Raw genomic sequence first — 12,816 nt, forward strand, 5'->3', positions numbered from 1 at the left:
AAAAAGCTCAAATATCCAGCGTTGACTAGATAGCTCTCGGGCAAGCTTTGATGGTCATTGTTGCTATAATTCCTTGGCCCGATTCGGTCCATCTTGATACGAGTCCGAGTTGAGACATTTGCCTACATTGTGACTTGCATTTCTGGAGGCACAACAATATATATGAGATAGCCTTACGGTCATAAAGTTTTGACACACTTAAAAGGAAGGGGTTTCACGATAACAGTACGGACAAGTCATTAATTCCTTCTTTCTCGCATGCATGCTTGTGTATCCTGTTCTTCTCAAAGCTCCAAAGTTGTTGATGTCTGTCTTAAGACCGTAGACAAGCCATCGCCCCCAAAGCAAACTGCGGTATTGTTCTGATACCTGGTTCAATATGAGGGGTTTTGATCATGGCCTGCGACATGACTGTTGCATCTAAGGAAGACATGAATCGTGGGGATAACGGTGCTAATTGAAGGCTAGCGTCCGGCAAATACCCCGGGATATCTAGCTTCTTATCTTTTTCAAATCATACCATGAAACGATCCAGAGAACCCCGAGTTAACAACGAAGCCATTACCAACCGGATTTTCCAGTCAATTGACGCAATAATATGAAATCCTTCCTTATCATCAGTTCATGATGCACACAGGCATGAATGACATGCCTCGAAATCGGAAATACTTCGTTCCCGTCGCTATTAGTAACGGTTAGTGGCCGAATCTGGTGGACCAATCACATTTGATCATCATAGAGATAAGAAAAAAAGCACAAGTATGGTCCGCTCGGAGCCACCAAACGTATCTTATTCAAGCCCATGGCTACTGATGGGTATAGATATGGATACAGAGAAAGGTTTTCTTATCTTCTCTGCATACAAATAAAGAGATATCCGCGGAAATCCTCAAAGATCGTACTTGCCTTCAGGATGTCCAGCAGTCACCATATCGTGGCTTTTAGGAAAGTCATAGTTTGACGTTAGATGATATCCTCTATAAATTTTGTGATTGATACACTCGTTTGGAGAATCTCTAGTGGGATTTCTGCCGTGGGACTTATTGATTGAAATGATTTCAAATAATTGGTGCACTGCGCTCCATTGCTCCTTGTATCGATCTGGGTTTTGCCTGTAGACTTCCCTTGCATCATTACTTTCCATTAATGTTACCCGCGGAGAAATTTATACATTCACTGGCTTGAAACCCTCGTCGAATATTGTTTCCCTCATTTATCTGAGCGCAAGAGGATTCCACTGGATCAATACCATAATATCCTACAAGCCCTTCAGTTGTAAGATTTTGCCAGCTTTTCTATCTTATTCTTGTGGTTTTGATATATTGAACGAAAAAGACAATCTCAATGGCTAGTGCTCAATTCATGAATGATCACTCTTCCGAGGCTGATGCGGAGATGTCGAAGATAATTCCTTATTTGCCACAGACTCCACCAGATTCCAATGATAACAGTGCAGATGAGCTGGGTTCTTTATCAAGTCGACCTAGTTTAACCTCATTGTCATCACAGCGATACACTCTCCCACCTCCAACGAATCCACCGACGGAGATTCTCAAGGAGGACTTGAAGACACCAGATAACCAAGTACCCCGGGACCCTCGACTTATTCGGCTGACTGGAATTCATCCCTTTAATGTCGAACCTCCATTGAGCGCTTTATATGACGAAGGATTTCTCACATCGCCTGAATTGTTCTATGTTCGGAATCATGGAGCGGTACCTCATGTTGAGGACTCATCAATACCAGACTGGGAATTTTCTGTCGAAGGACTGGTGAAAAAGCCATTTACTCTCACACTCAAAGATCTTCTGAGAGAATACGAACAAATCACCGTACCCATCACACTTGTCTGCGCCGGGAATCGTCGTAAAGAACAGAACCAAGTTCGGAAGTCCAAAGGTTTCTCGTGGGGTGCTGCAGGCGTGTCTACGGCATTATGGACAGGCGTACCAATGTACGAGTTGATCAAAAAGGCGATACCAATTAGAGGAGCAAAGTATGTCTGTATTGAGGGTGCCGATAAGCTTCCTAACGGTTACTATGGAACGTCCATAAAGCTCAACTGGGTTATGGACCCAAATCGAGGAATTATGGTAGCCCACAAAATGAACGGAGAAATGCTTCGACCTGATCATGGCAAACCTTTACGAGCTGTTGTTCCCGGGCAAATTGGTGGCCGCAGTGTGAAATGGCTCAAAAAGATTATTGTTACCGCAGCTCCTAGCGATAACTGGTATCACATTTATGATAACCGAGTCCTTCCAACTATGATCAGCCCAGAGCAGAGTGCCAACGAACCCAAGTGGTGGACAGACGAGAGATATGCTATCTATGATCTGAGTACAAACAGTGCCACCGCATACCCAGAACATGAAGAGCGAGTATCTTTAGTAAGCGGAAGACAAACATATCGTGTAAAGGGCTATGCGTATGGTGGTGGTGGACGACGCATTACTAGAGTCGAGGTAACACTCGACAAAGGAAAATCATGGGCGTTAGCTGATATACGATACCACGAAGACGATTATCGAGACCGTGCCTACGAAAATGAATCTTTATTCGGTGGTAAACTAGATATGGAATGGAGAGAAACATGCTTCACATGGTGTTTTTGGGAGGTTGATTTGGAGATCCAAGACCTCGCAATGTCAGGAGATATCATGGTAAGAGCCATGGACGAGAGTATGAATGTTCAACCGAGGGATATGTACTGGAGTGTGCTTGGTATGATGAATAACCCATGGTATCGAGTAACCATTACCAAAGAAGGCGATTATCTGCGCTTCGAACATCCCACACAACCAGCACTTATGCCAGGAGGATGGATGGAAAGAGTAAAAGCTGCTGGAGGAAATCTCGCCAATGGATTCTGGGGCGAGAAGATGGGCATTGAAGATGAATCTGTCGACTTGGTCGAGGTCAAGCGGGAGATAAAAATGACAAAAGACGGCCTGAAGCGTGAGATATCTATCGAGGAATTACGTCAACATGACAACGAAAAGGAGCCTTGGTTTGTGCTCAACGGCGAAGTCTACGACGGTGCCCCGTTCCTGGAAGGTCACCCAGGAGGCGCAACAAGTATTACTGGAGCCGCAGGCCAAGACTCCACCGACGAATTCATGGCCATTCATTCCGAAACGGCAAAAGCAATGATGTCCGCCTACCACATCGGTACCCTTTCCCCCTCAGCCCGCACCTCGCTCCTCAACCCCGAGCCCCTGTCCTCCTCATCCCAATCTCTCCGTCCCATCTTCCTCCAACCCAAAAGCTGGCAAAAAGCCATCCTCACTGCTAAAAAAGCTATCTCGAGCGATACACGCATCTTTTCTTTTACTCTCGATCATCCAGAGCAAGTCATTGGGTTACCGGTCGGTCAACATCTCATGATGCGCTTACGGGATCCCGTTACCAGAGAAGCGATCATACGATCCTACACGCCTCTTTCGCTCGGAACCGACAAAGGAGTTTTAGAAATCTTGATCAAGATCTATGTGAAAAATGAAAAGGGACCAGGAGGAAAAATGACAATGGCGTTGGAAAGTATCCCTGTTGGACATGCAATTGATTTCAAAGGACCGATTGGGAAATTCGAATACGTGTCGAAAGGGGAGTGTGTAATTGGAGGTAAAAAGAGGAGGGTAAAAAGATTCGTGATGATTTGTGGAGGAAGTGGTGTGACGCCTATTTTCTCGGTGTTGAGAGCGGTCCTTAGTGAGGAAGAGACGGCAGACGGACAGGAATGCATAGTGTTGGATGGAAATAGGAGGGTGGAAGATATTCTCTGCAGAGAGGAGTTGGATAGTTTGGTGAAGGGAAAGGAGGAGAGATGTAGATTAGTGTATGCATTAAGTCAACCCACAGAAGAATGGAAAGGATTACGAGGGAGACTTGGAAAAGACGTTTTGGAGAAGGAAATCGGGAGGTTTGAGATGAGCAATGAGGAACATGGGTATAGGGATGGTGAGCAATTGGTTTTGATCTGTGGACCTGAAGCCTTGGAAAAGAGTGTACATGGCATATTGTCGGATTTGGGCTGGAGAGATCAGGATTTACTCTTCTTTTAAGCGTTTAGGGAATTGGGGGTGGAGTGGGTCGGATATGCTTGTATTTATCGCTAGGTACCTATTGAATGACTGAAATAATGGGAGGGAGGATGTTTGAATATGGTATCAATAGAGTATGGTAATAAAATATGATTATAAACTATATGTCTGCCAGATGTATCGGTGAGTCTACTTGTGAGTATATGGATTAATGGGATATTTCTCAATTTTTGACATTGTTAACAGATTCATTCTCTGATCCTTCAATACCAAAATCCATCTTACAAAATATAAATTAATAGATTATTTAATATCAAAATCTATCTTTTCATTATTCAACTTTCAATTAATCATTTAGAACATTCTTATAAGGTACAAATCAATAGATTCATTATCCTTCAATAATCCGATATCAGAATCTATCTTTCCATTGTTCAACTTCCAATGAATAATTGAAATCATCCTCAAGATATATTCGTCAAAAATTCTATACTTTCAAAATCTATTCATTAATTGTTCAGTTTTTAATAAATAAATAAAATCATTCGTAAGATATATATATATATATCAAAAGAATCATACTCTAATAATCCGATAGCAGAATCTATCTTTTAATTGTTCAACTTTTAATAAACATTCAAATTATTTTTACAATATGTATAACTATACATGCTAATAAATTCATTGTTTATTACGCTAATATCAAAATGTATCTTTTCATTATTCAACTTTCAATAAATGATCAAGATCATACCCGAGAAACACCAATCAATAACACAAATATTTACAAGTCCATTTTCACAATATCCCATTAATTCAAACACCCACTGGTGATCCAAGTAAGAGAACATATCAAGATTTGAAAGTTTTATATATTTTTAAAGCTACTTAGCTAGCTCTTGTAACTATTTAGCTTCCGCTAATTATTGTGAACGCACTATTTTGCAAATCTTACTAGCGAACCCCGCGTTAGCAACATTCATTAATCTAATTCCTGTATCTATCTACCGAAACCAAACCATCCCTTTTTCTGCTGTTGATGCTGCTCCTGTGGTTCCTCCGGCTCTGTCTCCACTTCCTCTACAGCAGCCTTTTCTGCAGCTTTCTCAGTTGTTCTCCCGGGATAGTCAATATAGTTCCACGCCGAATCGAAGAATAGTGGTTTGACGGGTACAACTTCCATTCTTGGAGGATAGTTTACGAGATTATTGAGGTCAACAATCCCGTCGGCTGGGTACACATGGAGACGTTCAACGAGAGGAGCTTGTCGTACGTTTTCATTGGCTGGTTGAGGAGTAGCGGAGGTGAGATCGTATATCTCGACCAAAGCCCGGTAGCGTTGAAGTTCGCAGTGGAGATAAGCGAGTAGGTTTTCGGGTTGAGAGGAAGTGACAGTTAGATTAGGTGGACTATCTGCAGTACTTGTGTCCATTGAAGACGAGAGCTTAGAGTGAGCAGCTGTGCACTTTTCTGCTGCGCGATTCAAGAGAGCTAATGAATTTCGCAGATTCTCAGAATTGGGTACGATTGCATGTGCGCGAGCTAGCATCAGGCATCTATTTTAGAGTCAGTTGTATGAATGGTAATTCAAAGCTATTAGAACTTACTTAAGAGCTTGGAAGTAGCTATATTTCGCATCCAGTTCTTCCATTAGTTCTGAGTCTGATGTAACACCGTGGAGTTCGCGAATAGACTCGATATCTTTCAAAATTCCATCATAAAGAACAACATTCGCTCGCATGGGTGCCACCTTTTGCGAAGTGCCCGCTTCCCTTGGAACCATCCCACTACCCTTCTTCCTGTATAGCTGTCGAGGTGGGTCAACATCTAATCCGTCTCCTTTCCCTAACATCGCTCTATTTCGTCCGACTCGCCAACTGATCATTTCATAGATATTTCTAGTCCGCGTAACGAACAAACTTTGCATGCGCTTATCACTTTGTTCAACACCCTCTGAAGCTAGCTCGTCAATAGCATGTTTTGTAGCGTCTACGGCCTCTTGACTAGCCATTAGAACATCATCATAAGCCAAGCCCGTATCCTTACGACTGGATGAGGAAAGAGCGTTGGATAGCTTCAGGGTAGCTGCCTTGACCGATCCAAGGGCAGTAGCTATTGCTGCATCTTCCAGAACTACTGTCCGAGATCGCCAAACAATAGTTTTGATTGCCACATCTGATTCCAGATTTTCAACTTCTGACATTGTCGCTTCGTCTTTCAGAGAATCGGGGTCTAAGTTTCCCAACTGTCTTGTCAACTCTCGATCCTCTGAAGGGAAATTCGTGCGGACAATGGTAGATATAGCTAATGTTCGAGGCAATCCCATCTTATAAGCCGCGTATCGTATACTGGGATCAACGGGGTCGGTCAAAAGATCCTTGAAGATATCCGCTTTGGTGACCTTAGAAAGTGCAGTGTATATGATCCAAACTTCTGTGTAGCTCTTCACACAAGACTCCCAACTTTCCTTCTCGAAATACCTCGCTCCGGCGAGAGAAGCAGCGTATGCTCTAGCTTCCAATATATCGGCATCGTTCGCATTGGTAGTCGATTTATCGGACAGTAATCGACAAAGATGTCTGGCATACTTGACGCCTTTGTGAAGGCGAGAATCGATGTGCGATCGGGTTGGACCGGTTAAGCCCTTTTTGCCGACCATGTGCGTTTCTTTCATCATCATTGCGTTTGCGTAACATCGTTCGGCCAGGAGTAAGTGATAGTGAACAAATTCATGATTGCGACTGATGTCTTCCACAGTGATAGCTTTGCTGGAGTACTTTGAGCGGCGTTTTGTCGCAATGTCAAGTTTTTTTCTCAGCGTCTGAATCTGTCTTGTGATTTCAGGTTGATAATGTTTGTAGGATGAATCAATTTGAATCTTGAGTCGTCTTTCGACAATAAATTTTGTGATATCCATCGTTCAAAGGGTGTTGAGAGGATAGTTGGGCGGATTGCGGGATTGTGGGGTTGTAGAAGAGGTACAGATCAGTTGTAGCTCGAAATTAAATCCTGGCAGAATAATTTTAGTACAAGGAAAGCGGTCAGCGAAGCACTGGTATCGACTGTCATGAATCAATTCAATCAATTGCTTTCGATCTCTTAATACAAATGTAATAGTTGACTGCGTTCAATATCTCTATGTAAGTTTGATCGTTGCTATTGATATCTTGATAGGTATTTGATGTCTAGAAGCTCATAGTTACCCATATCCCGTTTTGTGCTCATCTACACGCTTTTCAATGTGCCCCCCGGTGATGTCTCAACGTCTTTTAATAGAGACTGAATACGTCGAGTCGAATATATACATATCATTTCCTTGAGATAGACAGATGAAAGAAATGTTGGGAAGGAACGAACTACCTAGAACTCATATCTTTCCCTCTTTCTGTCCCAAGTAAGGTCTTCAAATTGATCCATTTTGAAATTTGAAGGCTTTCATTATTACCAAATACCGTCTGAAACAATGAAATGGTGATATCATCACTATAATTTTGGCTGACGGAGAATACTACCGAGACCACCCCTCCATACAAATACTGCTGGCTTACTTAAGCAATCGGAGCAAAAATAAATAATGATCCGACGCAGCTAAATTTATTGCCTACGTTGATATGTGAAGTTTTTGCCTCTTTTACCTTTATTAGAGTTGATATCTCACTGAAACGACCATAGATTGACAGATTGACAATTTCCCAATATCTTCACCCTATCATCTCAATTTCAGTCTCATTTTGACTGTGCAAAGCATGTTCTACGGTGAGTACAGAGCTTGTGTGTGATCTTTTTCACTTACAAAATCGGCTGATATCGAGTTAGATTTTGATTTTCACGTTAGAGCCGCACACCGGTGACGATTAAACCTCTCTTCTACATATTCGTACACGATTCTTGTCTCTTTCGGTAGGGCATGCTCGAGCGCACGGCGGGATGTCTTGAAACAGGCAGTCTGCGGCGCCTTCTACCAGGACCAAAACACTTAGCCAAAAGTCGTCGCGCACTTCATTCGGGATTCTGGACTCACGGTGCAATTGAGCTTGAGCTCTCGCCATTATGGCAGCTCATGTTACAAGGACCTGATCCTATCGAGGGCTCGAACTCACGATCACCCAACGATGGAACTGTGAGCGAAAATCCTGGCATCTTCTTGGACTTTCTCTATCCAGCCGGTACACTCAAATTCCTACGGCAATATCCAGGGTTGGGAGCTGATAGACAAGATGGAAAGAGGACCAGATTGGGTTTGAGAAGTCATGGCTATCGACTTTACTCATCTTCTGCCAAGAAACCTTCGTTAGCATTGGTTCCGGTAGATGCAGAGACGAAAGAATCCACCGAGATTAAGAAGCGTCCTATTATACATGAGGCGCCTGACGATGCAGCCACAATTGCAACTGTTCTAGGAATAACAACATCATCCCGATACGAAGAGGTATGGCGAAAATATCGGCGCCTGGAATTTGGGAGCTGGGCCGAGGAACGAATTCGAATTCAAGTCTTAGAATACATGGCGGCTTCAAATCGGATAGTAGATGCGGAGAGGGCCACTTCATTATTCGAGCGATCTGATGAACGTCGAGAAAAGCCAGAGATATACGAGATTGTGATTCGTACTTATTTGAGACTGCAGAATTTCTCGAGGGCGAATGAACTTTACCACTACTCCCTCGAAAAGTTCAACACAACGGCTGGAGGATCAGATATTATGTTGCATCTCATGACGAATAATTTGTGGTCGCAAGCCTTCACTCTCTGGACAGAAGTGCAGCTGCACGAGAATCTTACCGGTCCACGTTATGATATGTTTAAAAGTTTACATCACATAGAAGATCTTCCAAATAAAGCTTTACTTCTAGCAAAGTATGTCAACAAGTCACTCCGCCTTCCCTCAGAAGTTGAAACACTACCATCTGAAGCCCTCACGAAATTTGCCACGGCAGTGATCACGTCAGCTCTACTAAGTGCCAAACACTTTTCATATGCTACATTTTGGCCCCTTCTAAGACACATTCAGGACTGGGAAACTGAGTCTGTTCCTCTTTATACAAAGGCAACAAATATGCTACTTTCTCTTGGTCAACCAAAAGCAGCAATCGTTCTGTACAGACAGGCCCGAGTAAGCCCAATCAAGAATCTCTTACTTCCAAGATCCATGTTACAATCCGTACTGCAAATATTCTTCAAAAATCATGATTTGATTGGGGTCCAAGAAGTGTTTGCGGATATATTTCGCTTCAATCAGACTTTGGATCGCGCGTCGCTCAGGAGATGCATGGATGAATTTGCACGTCACGGAGATGCTGACACCGTTCATGCCTTGTTTGAACAATTTGCAGAAAAGTATATGCGATTAGAAAGTGAATCTGCAACATCTCCTAATCCTCTGGCATCGGCCGACGATATGGCTCCTCTCTTACATGTTCACGCAAGGCGAGGAGAGCCCAAGATCGTCCTCGAGGTGTTCAAAAGTATCCGAAAGAAATATCGTCTTAAGCCGACCATAACATGTTGCAACATTCTCATCAGTGCTTACGCACAGGTTGGTCAAGTTGATGATGCCCTGGAGACTTTTGAATCTACCGTCACAAAACGGAAACTTCAACCTGACGACTATACATTTGGAACACTGATGGGGATGTGTGCCTCACGTGGTGATCTTGAAAACACCATTGAGCTTTATCGAGTGTCTGCTACTTATGGAGTCGAGAAGAGTGCAGCTATGGTTAGCACTCTCGTGACTGCCTATTTGGCAGGTGATCGATTGGAAGAAGCTGAAACCATATGCGAAGAGGCCGTGAATTTAAAGTTCTCAGATTCACGAACCCGCATGTGGAATTCTTTGCTTGTTGCTTGGGCGTTGCGTTATGACCTCGTCAACGTCAATCGAATCCTTCAAAGAATGTCTAAGCTTAATATAGAGCATGATGGTGATACTTATGCTGCTCTCATGCAAGCGCTGGCTATGGTAAAACAACCCGAACGTGCCTGGCAAATTTTAGCAGAAGTTATGCCGGAAGCTGGTATACCTGCCACTAGTCTTCATTATGCGATTGTGATGGGGGGTTATCTTGCTGCCAAACGCTACAAGGAAGTTTTTGTAATCCAAGATCGAATGCTTGAGCAAAAAAGGATGAAAACTGCAAGTACAAAATTCTTGGAATTAAGAGCTGCAATTCACGCAGCTAGGCTTACCTGGGGGGATCCACACGGTGCCATGGAGATTTTTGAACAAGTTGTATCAACAATGAATCCCCGCGACATTAGTGACAAAGTCAGGAAAGGTATCCAGCACGAGCCACTTGATATCGCTTTTCCTACCACGTTCTTCGGGTATATTGTATATGTGCTTTCCAAAAACATGGAGATAACATCTGCCAAGGATATGCATGAACGTTTCTTAAGACTGCTACCAGCCGATAGAAGAGACACACAACCCGGGAATGTTACCACTGCTTTGATGTCACTAAAGCTTCAAGAGCTGGATTATGACGCCGTGGAAGATTTGTGGCAGCAGTTCGTGTCCGATACCAGAAAACGAGCCCAGTCCCTTCGGCTTTCAAAATCACTTTCTCGTACCAATGATTCCGAAAAGGCAGAAGTGGTTGAAGGCGAGGCCGGCCATGCATCTGGAGAGGGCGCTTTGGAGGATACCAAAGTCGATCCACAGGAGAGCAAGGAGCCAATTAAGGCAGCACATAGACTTGCTCTGACAAAGGCCTTGCACTTCTACATGATGGCTCTTGTCAGGCAAGGGAAAATTAACGTCATGATACGGACTGTCAACGAGATTACGGATATGGGATTTCAATTAAGCAATCAAAATTGGAACGAATACATTCAACATCTTACCAAGTTTCGACATTTCAAACTAGCATTCAAGATATGCGAAACGGTTCTGATGGATCATTGGAAGGGGTGGGCGAAGCTGAGAGCTCTAACAAGTGAGAAGAACAGATTACCTTTGGAAATCAGGAGGAAGGGAAAGCGATTGACGTCTCTACGTCCAGAATACCGCACATTCTTGTACCTTACCAAAGGCTTTCTTAATATACAAGCTATGGCGGCAGAGTCAAGAGCTAATCGGCTTTTACTCAATGATCTGGAGCATGATTGTTCAAGGACACTGAATGCAATCAAAACAATGGTTAGAACGGGAGATTCTCTAGAACGAGAAATTTTGGGGTGAAGCGTATAGATAATACCTTTTGTACACTTATGTATTTCATGTACGATACATAGACATAGATTTTGTGATAGATTATTACATACAAATAAACTCAACTTTGTTAGTCTCAAGACTTCAACAGCATATATAGACAATATTTTATCTCTCATATTCTTCCCTTTCCACAACCTTGAAATGTCAAGATATCCCATTAACTCCGTTAACTTTCCTCGCACTCGTGATGCCCACATCAGCCAGCCCACTCAACGCAAACATGGCAGCAATCCCAGCATTTGCACTATATTCCAAGTGGGCTGGTAATATGAGATCTCCACCTTTACAAATATCATCTTTAGGATCACAAATCGTCATCACTTTACTCGAATCGATACCCGCTAACGCAGTACCATTCTTTGGATCTCCAAACATCACGACGGATTTCACGCGTGACGTGGTGGTCGTGGGAAGCGAACTCATAGCCAAATGAACAAGTTGTGCTCCTTGAGAGTAGCCGGATACAGTGAGATGGGTATTGGGACAACTGGTTAAAGTATTGTTTATTAGATCGGCCCTGGGGTGTGTTAGTAATGAGTAATTTTTTGGAGAAGGAGGAGGAGGAGGAGGAGGAGGAGAAGGGGTACATACATAGTTTTTGCACCGGCGGGATCACCACCGGCGACAAACCCGGACACGCTCGCGGAATAATCAACGCCTTGGATGGACATGCTTCCTGTTTGATTCATGTATGCGGCTAGGGCTGTGAAGAATGGAGGACCGGTCAAGATTCCCACATTGCCTAGTTGTTGAGTTAGTCATATGAGTTTCACTTCCTCTGTTCCCGTGCATTTATTTGATTTCGAGAGAGAGAGAGAGAGAGAGAGGATGGTTAATAAATCAGTAGGTAAGTAAACTAAACATACCCACTTCCCCCGTTCCACGCGCAAATAATACAGTCATCGTAGCACAACTCCCATTACTGTCCACCACATCGTTCTGCGTAATTACATTTCCTCTATCGCCGAGAAACGTTTTCAAAGTGCTGGAATTCTTGAGATCGCTTCCTAGAGTGCCGAGTTCGCTGGCTACGGCGGAGAGATCGCGGGTTTCGGTGGGATTGCTTTTGAAGTGGATGGGGAAAAACGGATATGAGAAGATGGAGGTGATGTAGAGGGAGATGATAAGTTGGAAGTAAAAGAAGGTTCGGGATGTCATGGTAGGGAATGGAAGGGAAGGACCGGCCTTCGAGAATTGATTGGGATGAGGGAAAGGAAGGAAATGTTCTTGGCATGTGTTTGTGGAAGAGGGATGGGATGGGATGGGATGAGATGGGAATAAGAAGAATAGGCAAATGATATGAAACCGGCTCTTTAGTTTCTGGGTAGTGAAGATCTAGTTTGTTAGATGCATTGTTCCATGGAGACACATTCACCACAATTGGGGAGAGAGATATATCTGATAAATCATGGTATTTTTGAGCGTATTATTTGCAGGAAATTTGGCCTAAAGTGTGTAAATTCATTGTTTTACTATCCGCATATGGTTGATGTCACGAATGGTGTTTGAGAGTATGGGTGGTGTATGGGAATGATGATTGTTTGAAACAGCCTGAG

At 43.3% G+C, this 12,816-nt stretch overlaps 4 protein-coding genes across 4 annotated transcripts; 2 read left to right on the forward strand and 2 right to left on the reverse strand.

The window, feature by feature from the left end:
• Nucleotides 1-1,344: 1,344 nt before the first annotated feature.
• EAE97_005515 (uncharacterized protein) lies at nt 1,345-4,065 on the forward strand (the record flags this gene model as incomplete). The annotated part of the gene is made up of 1 exon (XM_038876027.1): nt 1,345-4,065. The coding sequence occupies one exon, from the start codon at nt 1,345-1,347 to the stop codon at nt 4,063-4,065; it is 2,721 nt and encodes a 906-aa protein (XP_038733364.1).
• A 979-nt stretch (nt 4,066-5,044) lies between these two features.
• On the reverse strand, nt 5,045-6,961 carry EAE97_005516 (uncharacterized protein; the record flags this gene model as incomplete). Its single annotated transcript, XM_038876028.1, has 2 exons — nt 5,045-5,600; nt 5,652-6,961. 2 exons carry the CDS (start codon nt 6,959-6,961, stop codon nt 5,045-5,047), a joined length of 1,866 nt encoding a protein of 621 aa, XP_038733365.1.
• A 990-nt stretch (nt 6,962-7,951) lies between these two features.
• On the forward strand, nt 7,952-11,227 carry EAE97_005517 (uncharacterized protein; the record flags this gene model as incomplete). Its single annotated transcript, XM_038876029.1, has 1 exon — nt 7,952-11,227. One exon carries the CDS (start codon nt 7,952-7,954, stop codon nt 11,225-11,227), a length of 3,276 nt encoding a protein of 1,091 aa, XP_038733366.1.
• Nucleotides 11,228-11,404: 177 nt separating this feature from the next.
• EAE97_005518 (uncharacterized protein) lies at nt 11,405-12,418 on the reverse strand (the record flags this gene model as incomplete). Its single annotated transcript, XM_038876030.1, has 3 exons — nt 11,405-11,777; nt 11,852-12,002; nt 12,127-12,418. 3 exons carry the CDS (start codon nt 12,416-12,418, stop codon nt 11,405-11,407), a joined length of 816 nt encoding a protein of 271 aa, XP_038733367.1.
• Between the last annotated feature and the right edge of the window lie 398 nt (nt 12,419-12,816).

The sequence above is a fragment of the Botrytis byssoidea genome (genome assembly GCF_014898295.1).
Source record: "Botrytis byssoidea strain MUCL 94 chromosome Unknown BBYS_009, whole genome shotgun sequence".
Classification (NCBI taxonomy): Eukaryota; Fungi; Ascomycota; class Leotiomycetes; order Helotiales; family Sclerotiniaceae; genus Botrytis; species Botrytis byssoidea.